Source organism: Phocoena sinus, chromosome 7 (assembly GCF_008692025.1).
Source record: "Phocoena sinus isolate mPhoSin1 chromosome 7, mPhoSin1.pri, whole genome shotgun sequence".
NCBI lineage: Eukaryota > Metazoa > Chordata > Mammalia > Artiodactyla > Phocoenidae > Phocoena > Phocoena sinus.
In genome coordinates, this window is record NC_045769.1 from 67,763,142 (window position 1) to 67,775,175 (window position 12,034).

General features: G+C 32.6%; 1 protein-coding gene across 5 annotated transcripts in view; it reads left to right on the top strand.

Moving 5' to 3' along the window:
- Positions 1 to 12,034, top strand: part of SCN3A (sodium voltage-gated channel alpha subunit 3) — a 113,115-nt gene that overhangs the window by 66,903 nt on the left and 34,178 nt on the right. For all 5 annotated transcript variants that reach the window (XM_032637752.1, XM_032637754.1, XM_032637755.1 and 2 more), the window contains 3 exons: positions 5,950 to 6,123; positions 7,359 to 7,715; positions 9,524 to 9,994. In XM_032637752.1, the coding sequence (XP_032493643.1) occupies positions 5,950 to 6,123; positions 7,359 to 7,715; positions 9,524 to 9,994 (1,002 nt within the window). The remainder of the gene's footprint in view (positions 1 to 5,949; positions 6,124 to 7,358; positions 7,716 to 9,523; positions 9,995 to 12,034) is intronic.

A 12,034-nucleotide genomic window follows, 5' to 3' on the forward strand; every position in this document is an offset into this window, starting at 1 on the left:
AAAATGGCAGTCCTTAGGAATTACACAGGTGGAGGAACTATTCCCAACAGAAAGAAGAAAGCGCATACTGGGCAGACAGTTGCATAAATGTCTACTCCAATAAGAGAACTCAACTTCACTGCATTATAGAACACCCACCAGATTCCTGACACTTTCTTCATCTTTGACACCTGTGATACTGATTTTTTTTTTCCAATTTCTCCTTCATCGGAAGGAGATGATTTCTCCTTCATCTTTCCAATCACTCTATCTCTGCGTCCTTGTCTGGACTTCTCTTCTTTTACCTATTAAGGCTATGTTTTTCACTCAATATTACTATGTACTCAACAACTCTAGGTATTATCTACAATTATAGTGTAAGTTGTGCTCCATTCCTGTATTTCCAACAGTTACAGATCATTGCTCCAGGATAACTTTAAACACAGTATGTGACATCTGAAATATCATCTTTCTCACAATTTACTGAAAGCCCTAAAAATCTCAATTTAGTCTTGTATTACCTCTAGTAGTAGCCTTCCAACTTCAAAGAGCCTTCCAGCTTCGAAGATAGCCATTTGACTTACTTCCTCTTTATTTCTTATATATTTATACAATTTTATATGAAGATCCATTATTTCTTTTTTCCCAGGTATCAACTTTTTTACTCTTGTAACTACTATTAAAATCATATTTCTAGTACTCTGCACTCAGTATGCTTTCATCTTGCTAAAGGATCTATTGCCTATATTTGTGGTTCAACACTCTTACCTGGTTTTCAAAACTCCCTATCTGATTCCATCCTTCCTATACCAGCTTATTTTCCTTTGGTTCCTAACCAACCACCACCAGCCTTATCAGAACAGCCTTGTCACTATAACACACAAATGTTTATATGCTTACATATGGGATAGTATATCACTGTTCTCTACCTTCACATTTAAAGTACTCCAACTCAAATCACTTCATCTCAATTCTTCATATTCTTCAAGGTCCAACTGAAGCCTCATCTCCTCTAATATGATACTCAGCCCATATCAAACACACTTTTTCTTAATTCCTAATGCATTTGTGAACAGAACTTAGTTGAATATTTTTAAAAATCCACTATAAATTACTCCATGGCAGAGCTCACATCCCATTTTTCTTTTGTATCTTGCAGAGCGTTTACATGATTGTAGCTCAATAAATAACCAACTGCTTGTTTCCTACCCAAAAAGGCATCATGCAGCATCTTTTCATAAAAGAACATGGGTTTGGAGTCAGGTGGAACTGGGTTTGACCTTACTAATAATGAAGCATCTGGACAAGTTTGATAAAAAATCTGAGTCTTTGTTTTCTATTATTGAAATGGATATAATAATACTCATCTCCCAGAGTTGTTGTGAAGATCTAATGAGATAATGTGAAAACACGTAGCACTGTGCCTGGCATCTAGCACGTGCTCAATAAACAATTTCCTTCCTCTTCTGTATGCTATTAACCTTTCTTTGAAATACTGACGGAAAATAGTTCTGCTCTAGCTGCTGTATTTTTCCCAGGATATTAGACAGTTAGGGAAGTTGAACAGTTAGGGAAAATTTTGGAAATTTGTCAGAGTGAAGCAGGAAACTGAGGTTTTATAGAATTTCAATGCTGAAGCAACTGAGTATGGAGGGACAGGATAAGAGACATTGGATTATAGGACAATCAAATGGAAAAGCACTAGACTAAAGCACCAAATCTGGGTCCAAATCCAGTTGTCCATGCTAAATATCTGGGTGGTCTTAAAAAAGTCACAAGTACTTCCTTCTCATGAGCACAATGTGTTGGACTAGATGTCCCTCATTCTAAAATCTCTAACTTTGAGTAGTGATGGAGATAATGAAGTAGGGAAGTGGGGTTCTACCACTGGTTGACTGTTTGTGGTAGAACCATGCATAAGCTGAGCTTAGTGTTGGGAAAACAAGACTCTTGAAGACAGAGAGTGTAGACGACAGAGAACAGACTTAACTATTTCTAACCTTAGGAATAAGAGAATGTGTAAACTGACTGTTACTATTGGCTAAAAGCTCATTGTGAGTAGTAGTAATAATGTTGTATATCTGTAAAGTATTTCATAGTTTTGCATATCTTATTTTATACCCATAACAAGCTTTATAATAAATATTTATATATGAAAAATTATATATATATAATATATATATATACACAAAGAAAAAGAGAGAATATATTCCTTATAGCATGGGTACTTAGCTGAATTTGGATTTATATTATACTCCATGGATGGATGTTACATCGCATATTCTGTGGGGAGTTTACAGTTTTCTCATTAAAATAAATTTAAAATTTCTATGGACTAGTTTATTACTACGCAAATGATTGCATATTGCCTTATAAATAAGGACATCGAGTTTTTTGGTTGAATTGATAACAAAAGAATGTTCCATAAAAGAGTTGTGGAACTTCCAGTCTTTACTTAGATCAATGTGCCTTTTTGTTTCCTCTTTCTGGAGCATATAAAAATTACATCACTTCCTTTTGATTCGATTGATCAAATTTGAGTATCAAGAGACCTCAAATCTCTATTGAGTTTCTCTAAGATGCTCTGTTTTGCTTTCATTTTTAAATTTTGTTTTAACCATTATAAAACCCATGCACTCATCTTAGGGATTCTATAAGCAAGGAATCTTCCATCAATCATAGTAGGTTAGATAACCTCTTCATCATACAAACATTTCCAACTAACCTGTAACTTTTTCTTCAGGGAATATCGATAGAGATCTGTAGCTCCTACACTAATTATTTTTCTTACTATAACTCTCCTAACCAGTGATTAGAGGTCCATGATATCCCTTTATTCTGCTAGACCTAGATGGGAACTTAGAAAATGGTACTTGTTCTAAAAAATCTTACAGGCTATTTGCAAATAAAAGTCTAAAGAAACATAATTAGCAAAATTATTTTAATTAAATGGTGTGGTGTAGGATATGAATTCAAAATCTCAGGAAAGGGACATGATAAATTTTGAAGGAAAAAAATGGCTCGTTTATTGAAAGATAAAACCCATGGGAGCCAAATTCTAGACCTCACCTGTGAAGCCTCTCTCATCAATGAAGAAGTGCTATTTGGCCATCTAACTCCTCTCCTAGTGTAATATAAAACTGCCTTCTCGTCTCTTTCTAACAACTACTAATAAAGCTCTTGTGTAACAATAATTGTGTGTACACTACAGTTTGTAATAAAATTTGCTAAGCAATACTGATAGAAATCCAAGAATATTAAACACAGACCTGATGAATCATCTCACTATCCTCATTTGACAGATGAGATAAAAGAAAATCATAAATGTTAAATGATGTCCCACCATTTTCCTTTAAATATATTTCAATTTCATCCTTCAAAAAAGAATCAACAACAACAACAAATATTTAAAGATACAAATCCAAAAGGCATGAGGATGATAAAACTAAAACCATTAAAACAAGAAGCTAATAGTAATGGAGCGAAAGGTGGCTACAGTTATGTCAAATTCACTACAAAAGAGTGGAATGTCAGTCTGGACAAGAAGAGGTTCTGTGGAGCAAACTGATCAATATTCAAACTTGAGCCTTTAGAACTAACATTTCTATCTTTTTAATGTATGTATCAACAGAACTTTCCTCTCTAAGTAAACACTCAGTAAGGAAACTTTCTTATCCCTGAACTGAGACCTTAAGCCCTAACATTTGATCATCCAAGCCCCGTGCCCCCCAAAACAAAATGCTTGGAATTTGTTTACTCTTGGTCCAGACTCCCAGGCTGATTCTTATCCCTATCTTTAGCACTTACACTTTTGCTGATTGTCTTGTGTCATCACGTACAATAGGTTAGAAACTTTTCACTGAACTTATCTCCTCATTAAAGAAGCTGGCTTAGGAAGCCTATAGATGTATTGTCCATAAGAAATTTATCAGCCTAAATGAATTAGGTTTATGCATTCTCAGTTTGTATATCCTAATTAGTACTGCATTTTCAAAGCCTAGTACAACATCTAGTAAGTACTCAGCAATTTTTTATTAATGAATGAATGGCTACAGAAACATATAATCCAAAATTTCAAAAAACAAAAAGCTCCTTCAGAAGACAAGATATATTATAATTAGGCTAAGTCCAAACAATAAACATTCAGTATGTTTTTATTAATTGTCTTAGTCTTAAAAATTCTTCATGATAAAGAAATTCAAAGGCAGCAGAATGTATGTTTATAAACCATACACGGATTTATGTACATAACCATATACATATCCAGGGGTTGCAATTCTCTGTGTTCTTAGCATTTTTTGATGGAGTTTTAAAATTTTATAAACATAAGCATCATGATCAATAGCCTCAGTTGACCTTTGCTAGAATGAGAAAGATTTTTTCAAAATTCTTAATCATTGACAATGCTAAACTAGACTAAAATGTATGTAAAACAATCCCAATGATTTTTAGGGCCTAAATTGAAAGCATTTAAAGAGATAAATAGCTATGACATTAAACTGCAAATTATAATTAAAATGTTATTTTTAAAGAGAATTTCATGCTGGGATTAAATTTTAGATGAAAGAATGTAAGTTTAAGGTATGGGTTTTTAAAATGCAGGACATCTTCTAGTCATTTCAGAAGAGCTGAAAAGTTCACCTTATGATTTTCTGTAGGAAGAGATATTTGTAGATCATTTACCTGGATTGTTTCTAACTCAATTTAACTAATATATTTCTATAATCAGGCTGTTTATTTCAAATAGTAGCTGCTCCTAAAACTTTATATAAGAAATAAAATTCATATAAATGAGAACTTATTTTACATTCACCAGGGAAAAAATACCCCAGGGTAAGTCCTTCTATAAATGAAAAAAAACACTTTTTAATGTGCATTCCAGCATATCTGGATTTTCATATACTAAGCTTGCTTGAATTACATTTTACTTCTATTTGAGTGAATGAATGATGAACTGAAGTTAAGCTATCTTTTCTGGTATGGGTACTTCCCTTAGGTCTTTCTGTGATTGGGAAAATGAGATGCTGGCTGCAATTATACTTTGTAAGAGTAGAACAAGATTTCCTTTAATTAATATATTTTAGGAAACCAAATAATTTTGATACTGTTATTTTGACAAAGTTCCTTCAAGGTAAAGGCTGATTTACCTCGGTAAGTGGTAAGCTTGACTTTAGTCATAATATGCAGCTTTTACCTATAGTTAATATAATTGCTTTAAAAGATTTTTCGCAAGAGTAATTTCATAGCTCTTCATGTCCTTGGGCATCTTAGCCTGTGGTTTTGAATTAAAAAACAAAACCATTTTCAAATAGACATTCATCCAGCCACTCAAATAATTTATTAATCCTAATTTTGGGTGTATGCATACTGAGAATGTTCTCCTGATGCTTTCAATTAAATCTGCAGTTCCTTGCTCTACTTATCCATTAACCTTAATTCTGAGGCATAAATCCAGAAATAATTATTATAAAACATTTGTGGCAAACTCACTCTTATTTCAGGAATGTTTATAAAATTATAGAAATAAGATGGTGTCCCTTAAAAACAAATAAAAATGAAGAACAAAATATGTTTTATACCAATCTGAAGTAATTTTTGAGTGACTTCCAATAATACATAAATTGTTCTTATTGCAATACTTAAAAAAAATTGGTTGTGATTATGGTAGAAACATAGGGTACCAAAAAAGGCAATAATTCAGTAGCTATTATTTAGTATTGGATTTCAAATGTGGACAATGAAATGTTTTCAAATCAGCATTGTCTTGGAAATCTAGCAGATTCATTAACTAACACAAATCCACTTAAAATATTCCCCTGAAAAAACTGCTAAACTTGTATATCCATTTGTCACATTTCTTCACTTTAAATTTTAGATATTTTTACTCACAACTGTTTAACCTTCTTTACAAATTCTTAGAGTGTCAAAACTTTTTCAATGCTTGAAGTACTGATCTCTATTTTACTGTAGGTCTTCACTGGGATCTTCACAGCAGAAATGGTCCTCAAGATCATTGCCATGGATCCATATTATTATTTCCAAGAGGGCTGGAATATCTTTGATGGAATTATTGTCAGCCTTAGTTTAATGGAGCTTGGCCTGGCAAATGTGGAGGGACTGTCTGTACTGAGATCGTTCAGACTGGTATCTGCATAGACTATGTTTATATTCTATCTTTCATTGGCAAAATACTTATTTCAAAAATGAGTCAATGTGTATAGTTTTTATAGCTTCTTACCTCAATGATATTTTAAACTTAAACCAGTATGTGTGATATTCTAAGAAAATATATAAATGTTCTCTTTAAAGCTGAGTGTGACTGTTTATCAAGAATGATGAAAAATGGTTGAAACACTTCATAATAATTAACTATGTAAGGCACATTTAAAAACACACATGTGCTTCTAAAATTATGTTTTAAATTCATTAAAAAAATTTTTTTGCTTTAAAGTCTCTAAAGAAATATAAATAAAAACTTTATACCCAATTAATCTTATCTTTTTATCAACCTTACTTATATTAGTGGTAACTACTTTAAAGGAATATGTGGGAAAATATTTGATCCCATTAGCACTTTAGACAATGGTATAACAAATTTTTTTGAATTTAGCAAGAAAAATTATTTTAAAATATGCAAAATTTTATTGGAAATTAAGTAAAATGTGTATTTTTCAAATTGAAAAGAAGCTTTTCCTTAAGTTTATCAAATTAATTTATTTTACTTTTATATTATAAATGTCCATTAAAAATATATAACTCAGGGCTTCCCTGGTGGCGTAGTGGTTGAGAGTCCGCCTGCCAATGCAGGGGACACGGGTTCGTGCCCCGGTCCGGGAGGGTCCTGCATGCTGCGGAGCGGCTAGGCCCATGGGCCATGGCTGCTGGGCCTGTGCATCCGGGGCCTGTGCTCCACAGCGGGAGAGGCCGCAGCAGTGAGGGGCCCGCGTACCACAAAAAAAAAAAAAAAAAAAAAAAAAAAAAATATATATATATATATATATATACCTCATACTTTTAATATATCTTTTTACTCTCTAAAATATAGTTGGAGGTGACATTAGCTTGCTAAATTCACAAATGTCTGTAATCAAAGTATTAATTTGTTTTCATGGATATATCTGTTGATGAATCAGAAATGTTTTATCATTTCTGAAATATTTTCTCTCTCTTATATTTGCACTTAAATGATATTATGATTTGATTTACAATTCCAGTATTATTAACACTTTTTTCTGGATTTGAATTTTAGTATAGTTTGAGATTTTATATTCCTCAGAGGTGGGACTACAATATAGTATCATACTGATAAAATGATGTCTAACTAACTTTTAAAATTATATTGTGACTACTACTAAGAGTATATTTTCACTTGATTACAGCTCCGAGTTTTCAAGCTGGCAAAATCCTGGCCCACCCTGAATATGCTAATTAAGATCATTGGCAATTCAGTGGGGGCTCTAGGTAACCTCACCTTGGTGTTGGCCATCATTGTCTTCATTTTTGCTGTGGTCGGCATGCAGCTCTTTGGTAAGAGCTACAAAGAATGTGTCTGCAAGATCTCTAGTGACTGTCAACTCCCACGCTGGCACATGAATGACTTCTTCCACTCCTTCCTGATTGTGTTCCGAGTGCTGTGTGGAGAGTGGATAGAGACCATGTGGGACTGCATGGAGGTCGCTGGCCAAACCATGTGCCTTATTGTTTTCATGTTGGTCATGGTCATTGGAAACCTGGTGGTATGTATGTATTACAAATGCTCATAATTAAGAACAATATCAGACAGTGGCTAAGAAGGTGGCCTGATGCAGCAGACACATCTGGTTTTATCATCAGCAACCTAGACTCAAATCCCAGTACTAGCACTCTGAGCATGGGCAAGTTGCTTAACTTCTCTCAGCCTAAAATTCCCCGACTATGAAACTATAATAACAAAACTGAAATCTTATGGTTTATGTGAGGATTACATGAGGTATACCCGTGACAGTCCAGGGACAAAAATATTAGTTTTTAGTTTTCCTTCTTCAAAAAAAATGTTTTTATCAAGACTAACTTTGTCCTAATATTATTTTTTATGGCCTGAATTATTTTTATTCTATTATTATTTTGATGAGATTATGATCTCCAGTAATTCTAAACAAAAGACTATTGAAACTGTTCTTTACACATACATAGTTCATATTGTTTGCTTACTCAGAGGCATAAGTTGCATATTACCAAACTTTGAAGACAAATTTCAATGAAATAGTGCATTATATTTTAGCTATGTATTGTAATTATCCAAACATCTTGGAAATATATTCTTCCCTGAATTTGCTTTATTAAAGGAAAATAAATTATTGAGGTTTAAGTTATGCACATGTATAAACACTGACCAGATTTAAAAGACTTACTTTTAGCTCTGACTTAAAAGCACTAATATAGAAGCACAATTTGTATGTTTATGTGTTTTAATGCTTACATTTTTCAATCGTGTGGTCAGAGTGTTTCTTTATGCTATCATACTGAACCTTTCCTTTGAGAAGTACATTTCAAATGAGACTGCTTAAAAGAATGTTTGTGGGATACCTGTGGACATGCAATTTTTTCAGAATAGTAAATAAGGAAGCTCTAGATTCTGAATAAATCTGATATAAAAATAAGGCAACAAACTGGGGTTCTGGCTTAGCATGAGTCTTCCTACCATGTAACATATTTTGAAACTCAGTAACTACATTTCAAGCTAAAAATATTACTATAAATAAATTTTATTTTGCATCAGCTATAATGAATTCTTCTTCTATTATTCATATTTTATCAGTTAATTGGGTAATATTTTTCCCCATGTATCCAAATGATACACTGAGATTTCTTCATGTTTTCTGCAAAAAAAAAAGTAAAAAGAAAAGTAATTTACATTATATGGGTCCAGCCTAAACCCTGGAATAATTTTAGACTTCTCTCCATCTGTTGAACTATTTGGACACATATATTTCAAAGTATACTGATGAGAAATGTGTTAAACCTTTTATAATTCGCCTTTAGTAATTTCTGCTGCTATAAAAGTTTGTGGTCATGGGACAATGGAATTTGTATTTCAAGTATGTTGTTTTAACACATATCCATCAGGCTATTAAACAGATAAATTCATTATTTACACACATGAAGCTAGACATTCCCTAGACAAACTGGTAAAATTCAGTAAAATGACTAAAATGAAAATATCTCTTTTTTTTCTCATTGGCCAAAACCACAAAAATGGGATTTTTGTCTTTTCACTGGCAACCCTGAGTAGACACAATTTAAATCTTAGAACCTCCAATTTCCTGTTGTCCTTCTTGGTTTGAAAGGAAGGGTGCTTGTTTTACCATTTTGTCCTTAGAGCAGGTAGAAGATTTCAGGTTCTTTAAATGGTGTGTGATTAAGACAAGGTTTCTGAAATACAGTAAGCATTCAAGAAGCAGCTGTTGAATTAATTTTAGCAAAGATCTATGAGTTCCCTGTTTAAGCTATTATGTTTATGCATACTTCAATATTAATACAGCAAAATTTTCTTTTTTTCTTTTAGGTTCTGAACCTCTTTCTGGCCTTATTGTTGAGTTCATTTAGCTCAGACAATCTTGCTGCCACTGATGATGATAATGAAATGAACAATCTCCAGATTGCAGTAGGAAGGATGCAAAAGGGAATTGATTATGTGAAAAATAAGATACAGGAGTGTTTCCAAAAAACCTTTTTCAGAAAGCCAAAAGGTATAGAAATCCATGAAGGCAACAAAATAGACAGCTGTGTGTCCAATAATACTGGGATTGAAATAAGCAAAGAGCTTAATTATCTTAAGGATGGGAATGGAACCACCAGTGGTGTAGGTACTGGAAGCAGTGTTGAAAAATATGTAATCGATGAAAATGACTATATGTCATTCATAAATAATCCCAGCCTCACTGTAACAGTGCCAATTGCTGTTGGAGAGTCTGACTTTGAAAATGTAAATACTGAAGAGTTCAGCAGTGAGTCAGAACTAGAAGAAAGCAAAGAGGTAAGAATGCTTTTAAAGCTTTTCTTGCATTTCCTATAAAAAACATGCACAAGTTACTTAGTATTTTTATTGTGCTTATATGCATTATTAAAAAGTGTATTGAAAGTCATATATAAAGTAATGTTGGAAAATTATGAGATATTCTTTTTTGAGAATTCCATCCATTGAAATTCTAACTTTCCACAGAAAATCATCATTCTGAATAATTAGTATATTCATCTTCTTGATAGTTTGAAAGTCTGATTAAAAGATGTGGCCTTCAAAAAAACAGATTTTATTTAATATATTCTATTCTACATTCTATTATGCTCTTTAGAAAAAATAACAATGAACCATATTTTATTGATCATTGTTAAAGTGTTATCTCCTTACTTTCTATAATATATTAAGTTTTGCTATGATTTTTTTAATGTGAAAGTTTTGTGTACTTTTTGTTCTCCTCTAAACCTTTTATTGCCTATGATAAGAGTATTATTCATTTATTAAAATTTTACACATATTAGGAAATTAAAAGTAGTACTGATTACATTTTGCCCAGTCAAGGATGAGCAAATCTATAAGGTCTTCCAGATTAACTTGGAAATAGTAAGAACTATTTAGAAAAACTCTACTTAAGGATTACAGTTAAACTGTAGACTGGAAAGCTGTTCTTACTGTCATATTACTACTTACTTAAAAGAAAAGAAAGGAAATTGTTCCTCCTGTAGGATTAAAATTCATAGGATCCTATGATAGTAGCTTAGTGGTATTAATTCTGCAATTCTGCATTGTGCAGAACAGGACTAAATTTTTTATTATTACTTATTTATAGACTTCTGATATACCAGTAGGAAGCAGAAAGTTAAGTCTAGCACAGGCTTATAAAAGACAGGTTTTAGCATGAGGGTATAAATATTGACACCACAGGAATCAGACAAATGATGTCTGATTCTGTGAGCATATTTGCATATTTTGGAACTTTCTTTTTTTAGTAATATGTCAACGGATTTGTATAAGTAGTAAGTAGCTGACAGTGTCAAAACTGATACCCTCCCGATCCTTTTTTTCAGGCATTTCAGAGCTTCTGAGATATATTATAATGGTAAATTTGAAAATATTTTGAAAAAGGTAAAAATACACACAAAATGTGTATTCTTTCTCCGAAAATTCTTTCTTCGAAATTCTCCGAAATTCCACTCAAAGTCTACTTAGAGAGTTCAATTCTAATTTATGTGTTGCTCATTCTGGTAAAATAAGAATTCAATTTAATTTTATTTTCCATCACTTGACATAGATTTATTTAAGAAAATCATCAATTAATTAACAGGCATTTATTGAGCACTTTTGTGAATTCACCACTCTGCTGGATACTAAGGGTAAGGAAGAGTTAAAGGAGAGATTCATAACATAACCCCCTTCAGGGAAATCTCAGCATCTTTGAGGAAGCTAATACTAACTCACAAAATTATTAAAAACCTATTAAAAAGTTTAATCCTGTAGGACTGAATACAAGATTATACAAGTATTGAGAACAGCAAGAACATAGCAAATTGTTAAACGGAAGAGATAAAATTAAAGTAGGCCTCAAAATGTGGGTCAAATACATGAACAGAAAGCAAAAAGCAGAAACTTACTAAACAAAAGCCAGAGTTAGAGTGAGCTTAGTATTAAGGTGCAGTAGTGAAATAATCAGCATGTATAAAGTATTGGTTGAAAAGACTGGAAAAAATATGTATGGGTGAGTAAGGTAGTTTCAGATTATACAGTCTTTGAAGTAAGTCAAGGAGCTTGGAATTGGCTGCATAGTCAATAAAGTGCTAAGCAGGTGAAAAGCAATAGGAAAGTGATGTTTTAGGAAAATTTATTTGATAGCAATAAGTAAAACCGTTTAGAGTGAGAACTGTTATCTTGGGGAATGTGGTAACAGTCATTTGATAATAATGAGGTGACAGAATTCTGGGCTACGGTAATAAGTATGGGAACTGAGACTAACTGGCTTTTGACCAACCTAGTAAAGAATCTGAGAAATTGGGAAAATGGTGATGCAACTGTCTGAAATGG